The sequence below is a fragment of the Schistocerca americana genome, chromosome 6 (genome assembly GCF_021461395.2).
Source record: "Schistocerca americana isolate TAMUIC-IGC-003095 chromosome 6, iqSchAmer2.1, whole genome shotgun sequence".
NCBI classification, from domain to species: domain Eukaryota; kingdom Metazoa; phylum Arthropoda; class Insecta; order Orthoptera; family Acrididae; genus Schistocerca; species Schistocerca americana.
The window spans coordinates 251,477,142-251,498,158 of NC_060124.1; the positions used below are offsets into that span (position 1 = coordinate 251,477,142).

The window sequence follows — 21,017 nt, forward strand, 5'->3', positions numbered from 1 at the left end:
CCCGGGTTCGAGTCCCGGTCGGGGCACACATTTTCATCTGTCCCCGTTGACGTATGTCAACGCCTGTAAGCAGCTAAGGGTGCTCATTTCATTGTAATAATTAGTAAATGTTTCTTGTGCCCCCATAACTATTTGATTTGCTTATAGTGACGCGTATTACATGAAATTGTCGGGTTAAACTATTGTATCTATGAAAAGTTCCGATTTTAACGGCTATTAACGAAATGGGGACTTGCATAATTTTTCCAGCCGTTTGATTGTCAGTGGTTCAGATGCTCCCATAACTACTTTTCTGAATACAATGAAGTATGCTAATTACCAAATATTTAGGGTAAACTATTGTACCGCAGAAGGTTGCGATTTTATTGACATTTATTGTTAGGATGGAGACTTACAAAATTTTCCCGCCACATAATAGTAAATGTTCTTACACCACCAGTTCAGTAACGTGTTGTTGTTCCGGAACGCAGGATTAAACCAGAATTGCCATTCAGTGTCAAGTGGGCCATTTGCTACCCCCTGTTTGGTGCACGTTTTAATGAAGTTTGAAATAATTAGCCGGATAATCTTCCGGCCTGACAGGGTCCACATGTAGTGTCTTTTGCTGAACTTGTTCTGCGTGACCTATACTAATTAAATTCAACAGCAATAGAAGGCATGGGTTTAGCTATAACTGTGTGCCTGCATAAAACTGCACTGAAGTCAGATCTGCGCTCCCCTCTCCGTTTCCATAATTAGGGGGTGAAAGTAAATCCTGTTTACTAGACAGACCATTTGTCATGATGTATAATACGAGAGGCACTGCAGTTGCTAAAAATGCGCAGTAACTAGTTCCAGTAGATACGTCGCTAATTGTTCAAATGCTACAGTCAGTCAATAAATGTCGAGATTTTCTACTGATTTTCTCCCTTTTGTCATTAACTACTTAAAGAATAGGTAAAACCTAAAGTACACAAACCTCCCTAGAAAATGGAAAATAGGAATTGATAAAATATCCCTTAGAGATGACCGGCAATCCCCAACAAACTAGTCCCTACCTCAGTCGCATGCTGGATCAACAAATAAAAATAATTAAAGCTCTATGCTGCCTATTAAGCCCTGCAATGGTGTCTTCTGTAGTGGTTATAAGGGTTGCGTTGTCCGTTGCCTTGAAATTTTTACCGGCAAGTTAAACCCATACGCTAAATATTACTAATACTACAGCAGTAACTCGCAGAGGCCTGTAATTTCGTGGAGCACACGAGTTTTGTAAACCAATACTACAGAGGGTAACTTTCAGAAGCATTCGGACACGATAAGCGACTGTGAACATCCTACCTGGTAGTATTTTATCAGTACCATCGGTAGGGTGGTTACGTTGCACTATTCACTGTATTGTCTTGTTTCCATTTTCTCGCAGGTCCTACTGTTGACAGACAATAATGCCCTCACTACATTTAAAAGAAAACACCCCTCGGTCACTATTTTTAACGAATTAACCGGGTTTCAACACTGCTATGAGCGTCTTCCTCAGAATTTAAATCAAAGAATGGTCTATAACATGGTCACAGAATTATGACTAAAAACGTATGATACACAGTATAAGCACAAAATCATCGTGAAAGACTGGCAGTACCTATATATCATTTATAAAATAACAAATATGCCAAAAGGGCGTTAGTCACAGAGATATTTAAGATAAAAAATTGTCATGGCGAGCCACTAAGGGCTGCTCGTTCCTTACGCGATTACAGGTTGCAACCTGTCTTCTCAAGAAGACACTCACAGCAGTGTTGAAACCCGGTTAATTTGGTAAAAATAGTGACCGAGGAGTGTTTTCTTTTAAATGTAACTATTCACGGCCTCTGAACGTGCAGCCATATACAAAATAATGCCCTCATTGTTGCCCACAAGTTTAAATTCAGTCAGTGTTTCTCAGTTTGTCGGTAGCAGGGGCAGCCATGGATTCGACCCACAAGGCATGCCCTGGAACGAGTGCCATAGTCCTCTGCGTTGCACCACACTTCCCTCACCGCCACGGCACGCTATCTGACCTTACGGAGGTGGAAACTGCAAATGCGCCACATTTAAATGGTAATGTAGTTGCACAGCGAGCAACTTGGTATTATATTTCACAACGTAGGTCACAAACAAAACAAATTTTCAGTATTACTCAATTATTTCTGGCGCGTGCAAGACAATATCACCTTTACCTCACGGAAATTGTCGGCATATGGGTAGATCCAGACAGTTTCACAGGTTTTCGCACTCCGGTTGTCACGTAAATGTGACCTATTTAGTTTCATAATCGAAAAAGGTCTTTCACACACCTACATATTGTATCAGTTTGGCTACCTTTTTATAGAGACTTGGAAAGTCTGTATGTTGAAAATAATGTAGAGCTCCAGGAGAGCTTTAAGGTAAAAAGGTTTAAATCGGAAATTACCTTGCAGATCAATCATTTATGACGGCACAGGCATTGCGGCACTTTCAACTGAAATGGGAAATGGACTCGATAACAGCTCGAAAACAGATATGAGGTTGGCAGTGCCCTCAAAACGTTTAGAAAACTCTACTTTTAATTCTTTCTTCAACACCCCAATTAATTATTGCAACTTCGAGATTCCTTCAAAATCAGTAACTTAAGGATATGGACGATCTTTTTAAGTCAGAATTTATCCCTTCCACAATGCCATTTTCTTTTTAAATGCTTTCCCATCAAATCGGAAATAAGTTATTTCTCACCTTGCAGTGTCTTACTATGGGACGAGTGCATTCAAGTCTATTTAAAATGCAAGGTTTGCAATCCATTCCGGATTTTCTTATTTCGTTTCTGCATTCCTTTTTCTTACATAAATTCAACAATAGCGACTTCTAAATCGAAGCATTGTTCCAGGCATGCCCCTTAATTAAATCCAATGTACTTTGCAGTAGTATATGGTCTCCATACTATTTGCTCAATTCCACTGAAAACTGTTACAATTAGCAATGGAATGATACACGCGACTACAGAAATTTTACTATTCTGACCACCAATTTGTATATCTCGGCACGATATGGAACGATTTAGTTTACAAAATTGTAAAATATGTCAACATTTTGATAATATATATGAATGTCCTTTTCCATTGATCTTACGCTACCTGCAACTCTCTTCACACACACACACACACACACACACACACACACACACACACCTAAGAGTCGTCAGGCGGATTTTATCTGGTGTTTTAGCAGACATTTGCAATTTCTTTTTCCCAGTGTATAGCTGGAGTCAGCCCAAACTTATACTGCTCATCACGTCTTTCACGCGACCTTCAGTGACGACGGAAAGCATCGGTTGTATCCCATAGTCACTAAAATGATTTTTAAATAGAAATTTTAGGTGCCCTTTCGATAGTGTGGTTCCAAGGTAGTCTAGTGCGTTATTTGTTTTGTCCACAAGCATTAACAGGAAAATAACCAATACTGCAGTAGCGACAGCTCCACCCTGGCCCTCACTGACTGCTAGCGCCAAGCAGTAGCGCTCCTCATTCGCTCCTGGAGTACTTGTTATTCATCGTGTTTTACTGGAGTACTTGTTATTCATCGTGTTTTACTGGAGTACTGGTTATTCACCGTGTTTTACTGGAGTACTGGTTATTCATCGTGTGTTACTGGAATACTGGTTATTCACCGTGTTTTACTGGAGTACTGGTTACTCATCTAGTTTTACTGGAGTACTGGTTACTCATCTAGTTTTACTGGAGTACTGGTTACTCATCTAATTTTACTGGAGTACTGGTTACTCATCCAGTTTTACTGGAGTACTGGTTACTCATCCAGTTTTACTGGAGTACTGGTTATTCATCGTGTTTTACTATCCCTGCAAACAGGTATAAATAAAACGGATATCACGGCAGAATAATTGGGACCGCTCTATCGAATGGACACGTAAAATTCTGCTTTAAACATAATTTTGCTTTTAAGGGGAAACAAGCCAACGCTTTCCGGTGTCACTGCGTCGCATGAATACACAGCTGCTGTGGCAGGTTATTTAGCGTTCCCTGCGATGCTGCGTACTATTGGCCATCATGTTCTATGCAATCATTTTTCAGTTGTTCTGACAGCGAGAGTGTTCGCATTTGATTTTGTAAGCTACAAAGATGATGAATTTCTCTTAGTTACTGTTTCCAATTATAGCTTCAAATTATAATGAGAGCGTTAGTTCGCAAAGCAAAAATTGCAAAGTCTTGATTACTCTGTGAAACAATCTTGGTACTCTATCAGTAAACTCTTCCGGGCTAAGTTGCCGTGGTCGATCTGTAGAACTTCTTCTCCCTGACGTTTCGTTCTCAACTACGGAGAACATCTTCCGAGGTGAGTCGACGACTGGCTGCTTGGAGCTGGGGCCGCCGCTTATATAGAGATCGTAGGGGGCGCCACCACACGTCACATGGCGTCGATGTGCAGCTGTCTCTGGCTATCGTCTGTTCTCTCGATTGCAGGCAATCGATTGTCACGTGATTGATGCAACGTCGACCGCCATATCTTATCCAATTTTAATCCTTCTTCTTTACGATTAAAATTGTATTGATGTTTGTGGATTTCAATTGCCTCTCTATACATACGTGTATAATAGTGCGACGTCCTCGCTAGCACGCTTGTTTCACCAAATTTTATGTCGTGATCTCCATCCTTAAAAACATGTTCCGCTACTGCCGATTTGTCGATATGTCCCAAGCGACAGTTTCTTTTGTGCTCCGTCAACCGTGTATTGATGCTTCTTTTTGTAGTTCCTATGTAAACCCTGCCGCAACTACACGGAATTTTATATACCCCTGGGGTGGCTAGGGGGTGACGAGCATCTTTTGTTGGTCTTAGGCATTCACTAATTTTCTTAGTAGGTCTAAAAATGGTCTCTACCTGAAACTTGGCTAGTACTTTTCCAATGCGATCCGTGATATTATGGATGAACGGAAGAAATACTTTTCCAGCTGATGGTTGTTGCTGTCTCCTATTTTTAGGCATTTTTCTATTTGGGTGAAGTGCTCGATTAATCTCGTTTTTTGTATAACCATTTTTCACAAAGGCCATTCGTAAATGATTTAGTTCTTCTTGTAAGTAGCCTGGTTCACAAATATTATTGGCCCTATCCACTAGTGTTTTTATGACCCCCCTCTTTTGCCTAGGGTGGTGGTTTGAGTTCTTATGGAGGTAGCGATCGGTATGTGTACCTTTCCTGTAGACCTTATGGCCTAAGGTCCCATCCGCCCGTTTGATAACGGATACATCCAAGAAGTTAAGTTGTCCATTCTTCTCCTTCTCCATAGTAAATTTGATCTTTGGGTTGATGCTATTTAAGTGCAGCAGGAAATCATTCAATTCCTCTTCCTCATGATTCCATATTACAAAGGTATCATCCACATACCGATCCCACTTCGAGGGGCTTTTTTTGGCCGACTGCAATGCTTGATGTTCAAAATATTCCATGAATAAATTCGCAATTGCGGGACTTAGGGGGCTTCCCATGGCTACCCCATCGATCTGTTCATAAAATTCACCATTGTACTGAAAATAGGTTGAGGATAGACAGTGTTGGAACAAGGCTACTATATCAGTAGGGAACATATTGGCTATATGGGAGAGAGCTTCATCAACTGGAACCATCGTGAACAAAGACACTATATCAAAACTGACAAGTATGTCATTAGGACCGACAGTAACTTCCCTCAATTTCTCAATGAAGTGTAGAGAGTTTTTAATATGACTCTCAGTTTTGCCTATGTGAGGTTGTAACAAAGAGGCAAGGTGTCTGGCTAGTTCTTGGGTAGGAGCTCCAATTGCGCTGACTATTGGTCTCAAAGGAACATCAGGTTTATGTATCTTTGGTAATCCATATAATCTCGGAGGATAAGCCTCCGTTTCACAAAGATACTTTTTAACTTCTGTAGGAATTGAAGACTGTTTTATCAGACGCTTGGTGGCATTCAGCACATTCGTTGTGGGATCCTTTTTCAACTTCTTGTATGTGCTGGGTTCCAAGAGATCACTGATCTTCTTGTGATAATCCTCAGTATTCAGAACTGTTTTAATGAATACTGAGGATTATCACAAGAAGATCAGTGATCTCTTGGATCTCAGAACTGTTTTAATGAATACTGAGGATTATCACAAGAAGATCAGTGATCTCTTGGAACCCAGCACATACAAGAAGTTGAAAAAGGATCCCACAACGAATGTGCTGAATGCCACCAAGCGTCTGATAAAACAGTCTTCAATTCCTACAGAAGTTAAAAAGTATCTTTGTGAAACGGAGGCTTATCCTCCGAGATTATATGGATTACCAAAGATACATAAACCTGATGTTCCTTTGAGACCAATAGTCAGCGCAATTGGAGCTCCTACCCAAGAACTAGCCAGACACCTTGCCTCTTTGTTACAACCTCACACAGGCAAAACTGAGAGTCATATTAAAAACTCTCTACACTTCATTGAGAAATTGAGGGAAGTTACTGTCGGTCCTAATGACATACTTGTCAGTTTTGATATAGTGTCTTTGTTCACGATGGTTCCAGTTGATGAAGCTCTCTCCCATATAGCCAATATGTTCCCTACTGATATAGTAGCCTTGTTCCAACACTGTCTATCCTCAACCTATTTTCAGTACAATGGTGAATTTTATGAACAGATCGATGGGGTAGCCATGGGAAGCCCCCTAAGTCCCGCAATTGCGAATTTATTCATGGAATATTTTGAACATCAAGCATTGCAGTCGACCAAAAAAAAAAAAAAAAAAAAAAAAAAAAAAAAAAAAAAAAAAAAAAAAGCCCCTCGAAGTGGTATCGGTATGTGGATGATACCTTTGTAATATGGAATCATGAGGAAGAGGAATTGAATGATTTCCTGCTGCACTTAAATAGCATCAACCCAAAGATCAAATTTACTATGGAGAAGGAGAAGAATGGACAACTTAACTTCTTGGATGTATCCGTTATCAAACGGGCGGATGGGACCTTAGGCCATAAGGTCTACAGGAAAGGTACACATACCGATCGCTACCTCCATAAGAACTCAACCCACCACCCTAGGCAAAAGAGGGGGGTCATAAAAACACTAGTGGATATGGCCAATAATATTTGTGAACCAGGCTACTTACAAGAAGAACTAAATCATTTACGAATGGCCTTTGTGAAAAATGGTTATACAAAAAACGAGATTAATCGAGCACTTCACCCAAATAGAAAAATGCCTAAAAATAGGAGACAGCAACAACCATCAGCTGGAAAAGTATTTCTTCCGTTCATCCATAATATCACGGATCGCATTGGAAAAGTACTAGCCAAGTTTCAGGTAGAGACCATTTTTAGACCTACTAAGAAAATTAGTGAATGCCTAAGACCAACAAAAGATGCTCGTCACCCCCTAGCCACCCCAGGGGTATATAAAATTCCGTGTAGTTGCGGCAGGGTTTACATAGGAACTACAAAAAGAAGCATCAATACACGGTTGACGGAGCACAAAAGAAACTGTCGCTTGGGACATATCGACAAATCGGCAGTAGCGGAACATGTTTTTAAGGATGGAGATCACGACATAAAATTTGGTGAAACAAGCGTGCTAGCGAGGACGTCGCACTATTATACACGTATGTATAGAGAGGCAATTGAAATCCACAAACATCAATACAATTTTAATCGTAAAGAAGAAGGATTAAAATTGGATAAGATATGGCGGTCGACGTTGCATCAATCACGTGACAATCGATTGCCTGCAATCGAGAGAACAGACGATAGCCAGAGACAGCTGCACATCGACGCCATGTGACGTGTGGTGGCGCCCCCTACGATCTCTATATAAGCGGCGGCCCCAGCTCCAAGCAGCCAGTCGTCGACTCACCTCGGAAGATGTTCTCCGTAGTTGAGAACGAAACGTCAGGGAGAAGAAGTTCTACAGATCGACCACGGCAACTTAGCCCGGAAGAGTTTACTGATAAAGACGCCGGCCGTGAAAGCCTACATGGAATGAATCTTGGTACTCGTTTGTAGGATAGCATAAAATGAGCAGATGATAAACAGACTCAGGAGATAGACAGTTTCGCTAGGTTGCGTCTTAGGCATTAATTTCATCAACTTATATTAATTTCATTAATGTACCATCGTCCAATAACTTCAAATGGCTGCAAGGGTTAGGTTGTAACGTACTGATTAATCGCTCGGAGTTTTCGTATTTGATCTATGTATCAAAGTTTATTTCAAATGCAAGTGAAAGTTAACCATGTGGAAATACAATTTATTTGAAGAAAACTTTTCCAAGTACGTTTCTCTCTGCATTTTTGTTCTCCGAAACATGTGTTTCATACTGTTCCGCCTTTTGTGTAGTGAATGATGGATTAAACCATACGAACATTGACCATAAATTGAATTTTCCAGACCGTTTCTTCTCATTCTGAATGTTACAAAATCGACTGTCTGGAACTGAAGTGTTTGTACGTATGAATGTATGTATGTACGTGTTACAGACACTGCTGAAAGACGGCTTACAGAAAATGTTGTTCCGTTTCAGTCAGATATATTTCTCGCAGTAATTGCTGAACGTCAAGAGTTTGATGTTATTTTGTAGTTTCTTGAAACTTTATGTACCACTATCCCACATACATCTTTTGACAACACAGAACATAGCGGAATATTGTTAAATTTTCTACACTTAGTTGCGCTGCTGCCTCTCTTATCGCGATAGAATAGTTGGGACAGCTCTGTCGAATTGACACGTAAAATTCCGCTTCAAACAACAAGAGCGCACCTAATATCGATCCCTGTGGTACATCTGTGGTGATTATTTCGCACTGTGAAGATGTTGCTTCACACTACGGTCATTCAGAGATGACAACTGCGATGTTAATGTGAGGCGATTCGCACAAAGAGACCACTCCGAGAGACTACGGTGGCGTCCACAGGAGGAAGGCGTCGCGGGTCAATACTTGGGGGAGCGCAACAGGCGAGGATGCTGCCGGGGCTAGCGGGGTACCCGGCTGGGGAGCGCCGCTTACCACCTAGGAGGGCAGTCGTGCAGCGAGCAGTGCGAGGTGCTCTACCGCCAGTCTTCATAGTGAAGCTAGGGAAGACACTGCCAGGAAAGTGTCACTACACATGAGAATTATTTTCTCGATTGTTGTCTATTTACGTATGTGTTCGATAATGTGACTTCAATGCACATGCGTCAACAAGTAGTGTTGTCAAGATTTTGTCATGTATTATGATGTTTGTAAAAAAACTGAAGGTCACTGTGGTCTTGGGGTAGCGTATTTGCCACCAAACAAAACGTTCAGGGTCCTAGATTCCATCTTAGCCACTGCTTATGTACTGAATACAAATAATGGTCCATGGCGATCGAATATTTACGGTACAAGCAGTCACCATAATTATGTCATGGGTCTCTCAAGAAGTTCATAGGAGTGGACAGAGATCCAGAGAACATTTTCGGGTGTTAAACTGTGGAAGAATCAACAATGGTCATCGTCAATAGAAACCAAGACGATGAACACGTATAACGATGTCCACAGTAAGTTTGGCCTGTAATTAAAAAACTTCCATTATCTCCTCATCTCTTATCTTCTCATTGAAGAAACGAACGGGATTAGCCTCCCATTCTGTCTTCCGGGAGACAATGCCAAGATGGAAGTGACAAAAGAAGAAGGCTGAAAAATCAACAAAATGGCAACAGTTTACTAGTGGCAGCGAGGAATGTCGTAAGTCTGCATGTGATAGGGGGGCTAGGAACTCTTACAAGGGGCGTTCGAGGGCTCACTCAAGTCATAGACGGAGTCAGAGAAATGAAATGAGAATAAGCATTTCTGACGGTACCAATAGAGGTTAATAGCAATAGCAGCAGAAAATGTTATAACAGGAGCAGGTTTCGTGTTGAATAGGAGGTATTGCAAAGAGTATGTTGTTGTGAACATTTCAATGATAGGATTATTCACGTCAGAATCGTCAGTAAAACAACGCCAATAACAATAGCTCAAGTACACAGGCCGACGTCACAAGTAGAAAATGATGAATCCAGGATATGAGGGCACTGGACGTTTAAGTCAGCATGCAAAGGTAAGTGAAAATCTAGTAACCACGAGAGATTGGAACTCTTTAGTATGGGAAGGGATAGAAGATAAAATTACGAGAGCAGGAATGAGAGAGGCGAGGACTAACTGAGCACTGCAATACATTTCAGCAAATCAGACTATCTCAGTATTCACCAGCCACAAGAAAATAGTCGTAAAAGAACTGAAGACACGGATAGATAATATTTGCATTTCATTATAGTGGAGCACAGATTCAGAAATCAGATACAGGACTGTAAGGGGTACCCAGGAGCAGATATGGACTCAGATCACAACTTAGTAATGATGAAGTGTAGGCTGAAAATTAGGAGAATCGTCAGGCAGAAACTGCGTTTAAGGAAGTGGGTCAACGAACTATTCAGGAATGATGACACATTTCTGAAGCAATAGAAGTGTGTATTATGTTGCTGAAGGTACAGGTTAGTTACAGAGTGGTCTAATCGAATAAAAGGGTGGTTCGCTGTTGACAGGCATACCTATTTCCCCATTTTGATTTCTCTTTAACTACTGAGTTGCCCGTTGAATGCTCTCATCTGCTCTACATGTCTCCTCATCTTCTACTTACGACATTGGTTTTTGTATCTGAACTTGTTGATTCTGATAACTTCCCGTCAATTTTGACGAAAATAATCCTATCGCTGAACTGTTCAGAGAAATTCACTCTTTCCCCAACGTTTCTTTTTTGGGTAAGGGGGACAAAATGGGGGACAATCAGTCTTGTGACCTGTTTGGTATGGCCCGTCACGACTTCCTCGCTTTTTCATCTCAGCTCTCAAAGCACAACAACATTAACCACTTGCTTCATCTACTCCATCTGTCTTCCGCTACAGTCTGAACCCTCTACACCTCTCTCTCGTGGCATGGAAATTGCTCCCTGATATCTTAACACAGTCCTATCATTTTGTCCCTTCTTCTGGCCAGTAATTTCCATATATTCCTTTCCTCGCCGGTTCTTCGGGCAGCCTCTTCATCTCTTATCCAATTATTTTTTATTTAATTTTCAGGAACCATCCCAAACGCTTGGACTGTCTTCTTCCCAGGTTTTCTCCTAGTAAATGACCACTTTCACACAATTCTGTTCTCCAATATACGTCCTCAGAAATATCTTCCTCAGCTGAAAGCCTATGTTTAATATTAAGAGACTCCCTTTGGGGACGAATACCCTTACGTTATTTTGCTTCCAAGGTGGAAAAACTCCCTCCCTTCGTCTACTTCGAGGACCTCAGTTTTGATGTTGAGTTAATCGATGATCTCATTTATCTAATCTCATAATCTCACCACTACTACGACTGTGGTCTACTTGCAAGACATATCATATGCTCTGTAGACTGCTTATTCCATTCAACAGGCCCTGTGGCAGGAGCAATGTCATCAATGGATCTTATCACTATATCCCAATACGAAACATTCTTTAATTTCTGCTGTTGCTTCGTCGATGTGCACATTGAACAGGGGGAGAGACATACTGTATCGTTGATTTACGCCTATTTGATTCGAGGTCTTCTCCCTTGATCTTCCATTGCTACTGTTTCCTCTTTGATCTGGTACGTATAGTGTATTACCCGTCCATCCCGTTAGCATTACACCTAATTTCCTGAGAAGTTCGAAAACTTGCACCATTGTACGTTGTCGGACCAAATGTGTCATTCATGTTAGCAAGTTAGATGCGTGAGATGCGATAGTTCTCACGTTTATTTACGTTGATATCATCTGCAACGTCTGGCTGATTTTCTCCCTTACATCCACTGCTATATCCCCACCTTCATATATTCTGTGCTCTAACTTCAATTGTCAATGCCTCCAATCGATTTTAAGAATAGCGAAGGGATGTTATCACTTCCTTCCGCCTCATCTGGTCGCAAGCCTTCCACAGCTCTGTCAAAGTACAACTGCAATACTAAATTCATTGCGTCTCCCAAATAGATTTTCCTTTCTACTTCTGTCACCTCAGCAGACAGTTTCTCCCTCTTTTAGAGACCCTCAATGTACTGTTTCTATCAATTCACTCTCTCTTCCGCGTTGAACTGTGAAATTCCTTTCCCACTCTTAATGTTGATGTCCTGGAACTGTGAACAGTTCAGCGATAGGATTATTTTCGTCAAAATTGACGGGAACTTATAAGAATCAACAAGTTCAGGTACACGTACCAATGTCATAAGTAGAAGATGAAGAGAGATGTGGAGCAGATGAGAGCATTCAACGGGCAACTGAGTACGTAAAGGGAAATCAAAATGGGAAAACAGGTATGTCTGTCAAGAGCGAACCACCCTTTTATTCGATTAGACCACTCTGTAACTAACCTGTACCTTCAGCAAGATAATGCACATTTCTATTGTTTCCGAAAAGTGTCAGTATGAAACTCTTCTCCGATATAAAGGTGCTTTTGTGGTCCGCAGGCCACATGACCAATTTCAGTGATGAAACTTCCTGGCAGATTAAAACTGTGTGCCGGATCGAGACTCGAATTCGGGACCTTTGTCTTTCGCGGGCAAGTGCTCTACCAACTGAGCTACCCAAGCACGATTCACGACCCTTCCTCACAGCTTTACTTCCTCAAGTACCTCATCTCCAACTTCCAAACTTCACAGAATCTCTCCTGCGAAAGGCAAAGGTGCCGAATTCGAGTCTCGGTCCGGCACACAGTTTTAATCTATCAGGAAGTTTCATATCAGCACACACTCCGCTGCAGAGTAGAAATTTCACTCTGAATTTCAGTGTTATATGGAAGGCATTTAAATGATGCTCTATCGGGATGGCTCCAGACAGGAGTGAGTGCCCTTAGGCTTTAACGCATTGATAACGGTCAAATGGGTGCTACACGCTGCTAGGAATGTACCTCTAATTGAACGGTCAATGAGTGTCGCCTGCGATTACTTCATGTCTTAACTCTAGGAACTGAGTTTTTCACCGCTTGTGACGTATGCGCTTTTTTCCCTGTTAACAGTGGGAAAATTTTTGCGGTATCTCTCGATCTCGGTGTGCATTTTGGAAACTTTACCCCTTGACAGTCATTGCAATCATTACAAATCCCAGACACATAGCCAAATAAAGCACATTGAGGCCACTGAAACGTAGCTCGCCACCGAATTTAAATGGTTAACATCGACATTAGCACTTTTTATTGTGGTTATACAGCCCCTTCATATTTCATCGCTTATAGTTCATAAAGTAAGAACCGAGGCACTTAAGTGTCCCGTGATACTGTATCGGTATCTGTCATATTTATCCACCACCTTTTTTAAGTGCAAAAAATGTTTATTACATTTTGTTTGATTTGCATATCGAAAAAGCAAAGTAGTACAGCAAAATTAAATGTTCGGAGAGAAATAAGTGCATCGATAACAAATACCAATGAAAGGTTAGCTGACGACGTAGTCCATCTGTCACTTTGCAGTGGATGTGGCTTATGAATGAACAAAGAGATGATGGAAATAATTAAGAGCGATGGTTGAAATAAAGGTAGTGTCAGAAGTAGATGGAGTGAAGCGAAGAAATCCTCCTTTTAATAAGAGACGTCTCTCCAAGTCAGATAGTGATCTGCAAATGAGGAAATGATCTTGAATGCATGTTTGACCATCAGCTGCTTTTAAAAAAAATGGTTCAAATGGCTCTGAGCACTATGGGACCAAACATCTGAGGTCTTCAGTCCCCTAGAACTTGGAACTACTTAAACCTAACTAACCTAAGGACATCACACACATCCATGCCCGCGGCATGATTCGAACCTGCGACCGTAGCGATCACACGGTTCCAGACTAAAGCGCCTAGAACCGCTCGGCCACAACGGCCGGCTCGAAATTTACACTTTTCGATTAAGTCCCCATCGAACTGAACTCAAATTTCAGAGTTGGACCACGATTAATAGCTGCAGTTTAGTGTAGAAGTCAAAGAATCTAATTTCTACTATCCAGACCGCCTTCTTCCCTAGCCATGTCTTCTATTGCTTCCCCCACTATAGTGTCAGATTTTATATCCTTTATGTACTGAGATACGCGTTCAACGCTCTCATGTCGGGTATATACATAATGGGCTTGAAAAGATAACTCTAGAAATATACTACAGCCCCCTATCTGTCGCTCCCGTGGGGATAGTGAGAACAAGATTTAATCAATCACTCTTTGCACACAGGCATTTCAATATTCTTCTCGTGCTACATACGTCAGTGGACCGAGAAGAATCCCTGAAACCTAATACAGTGGGAAGTCCCCACTGCGATTCACTTCACAGAGGTTTGTGGAGTACTGATGTTGATGTAGATGGGGTATCAACACTTTTGCTCTGATGTAAGAGCACATATTCTCAATTATCTCGTTTGGTAACCCATGTTTATTGGAACTTGTTTGCTCTGTTATCATGTACTGTACTTTCACCCTTCTCAATTTTCACAGTTAATTATGATAATCCTGCATATACGGGGTGTATTTCCTAAATATCGTAAGAAAAATACATTTATACATCCTGTTGTTAATTCGTTTTTTATTCGTTCTCTCACGTGTCAGTGCTTTTTTCTGATCCCACTGGCCACTACAAAACTGATGCACTTCTGTAGCTGTTACATTAGAGATCTTCTAACTACCAATTACGCACTGCTAGAAATGTCCCAGATTTTTAAGTTTCAGAAAAGAATCCACCTTCTATCACAGACTTTGAAGCACAGAGTTTCGCTGTGAGACGGTTTCCTCCCATAACACGCCGACAGCTTGACACCTCCTGAAATGCAAGCGAGTGTAAGAGTTTTGGTCTCGTGGGAAGCATTGTCTCTCCTGAAGTCGGTAAAGGCACTGGCTTCTTGCGACGCTGCAGGAAGCGTCTCCTTGTGCACTTTCTGGAAGTCAATTTCCGAAACGTCACAGCCACTTCGCTATATCAGATGGCTTTAAGACACACAAGGTTAGCCTCAAATACATACAGAAGGGCATGCGACGTAATATCCTGTAACTGAGTCTGACCCACAGTACAGTATACAAACCGACACTGGCTGGTGATAAATACTGCAGTAATGTTGGGGTGGCTGCACAATATATGTTCGTATGTAGTATCTATCGAGGCTTGTGACTGAATTGTGGGTTTTCTGATAGGCAGATTCTTTAACTTATCCGGGAAGGATATCCTTCCACTGGCACAAAGTAATCTGAAATGTGCAACAGACTAGTCTGATAACTTCTGAAAAGACTGTATCAAGCACTTGCAATGGAATGCGTGTTCCCACGTATAGCTTCTGCATCGCGAAACGTGCCATCTGCCGACGTCTAGGTACTCATTGTTGGGAAACATCATATAATCAGAAGATAACGTCGGAGTTACTTAGCAGAATGAAGTGATGTATTCGCACTTTCTTTATCTTTACTCCCACAATAACATTTTATTGTTGCCCAATACTCTGATGCATTTGATGATTTATCAGTTAGTGTTTGCTCCTTATGTAACTGCATAAATTTGTTTCACTCAAGAGATATACCGGGTATGTAACCTAGTTGTCTCATTGGTCTGCACTCTAAACGTAAATAAAATAAAAAAGGTAGTTACCATCTGTGTAATGTACTAATGACTCATGATTTAGTTGTAATGCCAGGATCTCGCCATCTGACGCTCTTATTTCTGATTCCATAAAAATTTAAATGACACCCTCTTTGAGAAAATATCGACCCTAGTGAAGCAACTAACACATCAATGAAAATTCTGTGCACTTCATAAAACTTAAAGTTATTGAACCGTTTGGTTAGTCACAACTTGGTGAAGACCATTCTTTATGTTGCTGAGCGGGAGGGGAGGGGGTGGGGGTGCAGTAAGGAGACTAAACAGCGAGGACGTGAGTCCCTCATTCGAGTCCATGTGATGTTAGTGATGTCAACCATAAATTCGATCGCGTCTTGACCGTATGTAGGATGGTAAAGTGGAGGCATTGAAAGTACTTTTAGTTTCAGAAATCAGAAGTAATTTCAAAGTAGGTATGAGTAAGCGAGCCAGGCCAATATGGAGGTCAAAGAGGAGACGAGGGTGCCCTCTGCTCCCTCTGGGCTCATCTGTGGCGAGAGAAACTTCACCTACATCTGACCGCCGCCAACCTGATGAAGGGCTAAGACAGTAACTGGCTGTACGCCCTGTCGCGATTAGAAACAGAGGACAAGCTAGGTTTGCTCGCTGGTGAAGGGCAAAGCTGTCCTCGTCCCTTCAACAATTCCAGCATTCACCTGAAGCCAGCCAGGGAACCCACTGAAATTCAACATCTGGGTGGCTGGTCGGAGATTTGAACTGTGTGTGACTCCGTCTGAAAGCCTATTGAGATTTGAACTCTGTGTGGCTCCGTCTGCAAACCTACTATCTTAACCGCTGCACCACGTCACACATCCCGAGTGTATCGGAAACTGTTATGAAGGTATTTATTGCCCACAACTTCTGCTGTATACACTTGTACCAACGCTGCATTTTTGATGCAAATTGTTCTGATCATTTGACCATCTGTTTCCAAACGAGGATATAATAAGTCTTCACAACAAAATCTGCCTCAGTTTTGTAACGATAAACCTAAAACCTGAAAGAAAAAGAGAGATCAGGATTAAACATTCAGTCGACAATGGGGTCGTTAGAAATGGAGGACAAGCCCAGAATGGATGAGAGTAGGTAACAGATAGCTCGGTAAAGATGGCACACTGGTAACAAAAGATACATATATAGCGATCAACCTATAGACATCTGTAAAAGGGTTCTAAGACTGAACGCAGATAGTGAATGGTACTGTAGCTGTACACACTGATCGTCTCCGGTGAATGTTGAATACATAATCAACATTCAGTGCTTCATAGTTTACAGTTAGCTACACTGTTTATGCATTGTTTCTTCTTCAGCTTCAGAGAAGCGTGAACAGAAGAGGTACACTGTGCATGAGAAGTACTGTTAGGAAAGAGAATTTTGTCCACTGATTTGCTCCCAATACCTGTCAGGGTTAGAACTAACATGCAAAGTTAATGAAAACATCAATAGTAAAAAAATACACTCCTGGAAATTGAAATAAGAACACCGTGAATTCATTGTCCCAGGAAGGGGAAACTTTATTGACACATTCCTGGGGTCAGATACATCACATGATCACACTGACAGAACCACAGGCACATAGACACAGGCAACAGAGCATGCACAATGTCGGCACTAGTACAGTGTATATCCACCTTTCGCAGCAATGCAGGCTGCTGTTCTCCCATGGAGACGATCGTAGAGATGCTGGATGTAGTCCTGTGGAACGACTTGCCATGCCATTTCCACCTGGCGCCTCAGTTGGACCAGCGTTCGTGCTGGACGTGCAGACCGCGTGAGACGACGCTTCATCCAGTCCCAAACATGCTCAATGGGGGACAGATCCGGAGATCTTGCTGGCCAGGGTAGTTGACTTACACCTTCTAGAGCACGTTGGGTGGCACGGGATGCATGCGGACGTGCATTGTCCTGTTGGAACAGCAAGTTCCCTTGCCGGTCTAGGAATGGTAGAACGATGGGTTCGACGACGGTTTGGATGTACCGTGCACTATTCAGTGTCCCCTCGACGATCACCAGTGGTGTACGGCCAGTGTAGGAGATCGCTCCCCACACCATGATGCCGGGTGTTGGCCCTGTGTGCCTCGGTCGTATGCAGTCCTGATTGTGGCGCTCACCTGCACGGCGCCAAACACGCATACGACCATCATTGGCACCAAGGCAGAAGCGACTCTCATCGCTGAAGACGACACGTCTCCATTCGTCCCTCCATTCACGCCTGTCGCGACACCACTGGAGGCGGGCTGCACGATGTTGGGGCGTGAGCGGAAGACGGCCTAACGGTGTGCGGGACCGGAGCCAAGCTTCATGGAGACGGTTGCGAATGGTCCTCGCCGATACCCCAGGAGCAACAGTGTCCCTAATTTGCTGGGAAGTGGCGGTGCGGTCCCCTACGGCACTGCGTAGGATCCTACGGTCTTGGCGTGCATCCGTGCGTCGCTGCGGTCCGGTCCCAGGTCGACGGGCACGTGCACCTTCCGCCGACCACTGGCGACAACATCGATGTACTGTGGAGACCTCACGCCCCACGTGTTGAGCAATTCGGTGGTACGTCCACCCGGCCTCCCTCATGCCCACTATACGCCCTCGCTCAAAGTCCGTCAACTGCACATACGGTTCACGTCCACGCTGTCGCGGCATGCTACCAGTGTTAAAGACTGCGATGGAGCTCCCTATGCCACGGCAAACTGGCTGACACTGACGGCGGCGGTGCACAAATGCTGCACAGCTAGCGCCATTCGACGGCCAACACCGCGGTTCCTGGTGTGTCCGCTGTGCCGTGCGTGTGATCACTGCTTGTACAGCCCTCTCGCAGTGTCCGGAGCAAGTGTGGTGGGTCTGACACACCGGTGTCAATGTGTTCTTTTTTCCATTTCCAGGAGTGTATTTTCATCGTTAACAGAAATGAGGATTAGTCATGGCGTTTATTTATTTTGTGATCAATCTTATAACATCTCTCTTGTGGCAACATAGTCATCTGAGAGTTGAACTTACGCCCAACATCTTCAATTATTGATTCGCAATATCTGTCTTCTCCTACAATGCTTACCTTCTGCAAACCCTTCTAGAGCCATGAAAGTCACCGTTCTTCTTGTTGGCGTTTATCACACATACCTTTTCTCGACTTTTCTGTACGTGGCTTCATCATTTATTATCAGTCCGCTTAATGCTAAACATCCTTCTGTAACACTACATCTTAAACATTTGAGTTTTCTTTTTCTTTTCAGTTTTCCCTCAGCATTTGTTAACAGAGAGTAAACTTCTACTTTTTTTTTCTTGCACTAGAGATTAGGACTCCATCTCTATCTGATATTCGACCCTAGTAATCGCTTGTTTGCTAGAATAATTATGGCACCTGGGGTAGTGACTGACTCGAAATAAGGAAGGAAAGTGTAGGAGGATCCAATCCAGCCAACAATGGGGTTATTAGAAAAGGAGAACATGCTTGGATTTGAAGAAGATGTGGAAGGAAATCGGCCGAAATGGAACCACTCTCATACTGGCGTTCAGTGATGCAGAGTAAACACAGAACTCCTATATTCGATGGCTTTCAACTATTCTTCATCAAAGTTTGATTATAGTACGTTTCCGATACACTACTTTGAACGGAAGTGAGGGTGTGCTTGGAAATAGAAACTTGGCTTTGAGATAGAACTGGAGAGAAGAGTACCTGGTTTTTGAGTCCCAGCCAAGTGTATCGCTCAAAGTTATCATAAGTTTTCCTTTCTCTGAACATCTGAGCAGAAGTGAAAGCTACATATTCAACGTGTTTTATATTATAGCTACCACGGTTAGAAAGTGACAGAGAAGGAACACTTGTGAGGAACAGCAAGGTAGCAGTGGCAGCAGTGGAGAAACGCTCTCAGGTGGACACCAGAAGAAGCGACAAGAGGAGGAATAAATAGGGTAGCAGTGGTTAGCTGGTGGAGACAAATGATGGGGCTAACAGGACGGTAGTGGCACCATCAGGAAGTAGCACTAGCGGCTAGGACTACCATGTTCTACATTGACATTGTCTATGGGGAGATGCACAATCAAATTGATTTAAAACAAGTGTGGACAACGATCCTACGTCAAGATCGCAAAGTTTCTTTACTGATAACTGGTTTTGGCTCAATACTGAGCCAATTGGTCTGAAGATGGCTCAGTAATGAGTTGAATCCAGTGCACAGTAAAGAAACTTTGCGATCTTGACGTAGGATTTTGACTAGGAACCTGGGATGGACACTGACCGCGGCGAGGACGCACCGGCTGGCGCGCAGCGCGCCGCAGCATCCGAAGAAGCCGACGAGCAGCATGGCGCCCGCAGTGGCCGCCAGCGCGCACGCCGCCCACCGCGCCGCCTCGCCGGGGACCTGCGGCGTGGCCAGCAGCGCGAACAGGTGGCTGCGCGGCACGTCCAGCAGCCACCAGCCCGACAGCGCCAGCACGCAGCATCCCACCACCTGCGGGCACAGCACAGCGCACACCTCAGTTACTCTGCTGTCTGACTCATGGCAGAAACAGGTGGCTGCGCGGCATGTCCATCAGCCACCAGCCTGACAGCGCCAGCACGCAGCACCCCACCACCTGCTGGCTCAGCACAGCGCACGCCTCAGTCACTCTGCTGTCTGACTCATGGCAGGAACAGGTGGCTGAACGGCATGTCCAGCAGCCACCAGCCCGACAGCGCCAGCACACAGCACCCCACCACCTGTGGGCACAGCACAGCGCACGCCTCAGTCACTCTGCTGTCTGACTCATGGCAGGAACATGTGGCTGGATGGTATGTCCGTCATCAGCTGCAGAATGTCAGCACACAGCACCCCACCATCTGCATGGACATGATACACCTGTCACGTGAAAGTCTGCATGCTGGCTGGTTAATGGAAGGAATAGGTGTCTGGATGTCGATCAGCTGTTAGGTATGCTGAACAATGTCAGTAAACAGCTCCCAAATGTCCTGCAGGCATAGTATTGCTCAATCAAAGGGACATCTGCCGGCTGACTGGCAGGGCTCTCACAGTACATGGTACAGTGTTTTACCCTTCAATAAAGGATTAAGGATTCTATCACATTAGATATATTGAGTGAACACTGTAAAACCTGTATTTCATGTATGTTTCATGTACTACATGGAGACTGGATAGTGGTGGACGCGTTTTCTGGCTCTGTTTTGCAGACAAGAAAATTTCAGACCAGCTTGTGGCCAAGCAGCAGCCATAAGCCTCGAGAGCATGTATCCAAACATGTAAACACCTCGTTGTCTATTAATATTACAAATAAAACAAATGATGAATATATATATATATATATATATATATATATATATATATATATATATATTACTAAAACATTATATTGGTTCATGCTGATCACATCTGATTGCTCGTCAATGGCACTTAATGTCTCAATATGAGCCAATACTGTGCAT

The 21,017-nt window shown here is 43.1% G+C and overlaps 1 protein-coding gene and 1 long non-coding RNA gene across 2 annotated transcripts in view; both read right to left on the reverse strand.

The window, feature by feature from the left end:
* Positions 1–19,902, reverse strand: part of LOC124620077 (CD151 antigen-like) — a 206,088-nt gene extending 186,186 nt beyond the window's left edge. Inside the window, exon 1 of the mRNA XM_047146743.1 lies at positions 19,837–19,902. Within this exon, the coding sequence (XP_047002699.1) occupies positions 19,837–19,902 (66 nt within the window). The remainder of the gene's footprint in view (positions 1–19,836) is intronic.
* Positions 19,903–19,941: 39 nt separating this feature from the next.
* LOC124619831 overlaps positions 19,942–21,017 on the reverse strand; it is a 1,502,867-nt gene continuing 1,501,791 nt past the window's right edge. The window contains exon 5 of the long non-coding RNA XR_006980140.1: positions 19,942–20,049. This is a non-coding gene — a long non-coding RNA (uncharacterized LOC124619831). The remainder of the gene's footprint in view (positions 20,050–21,017) is intronic.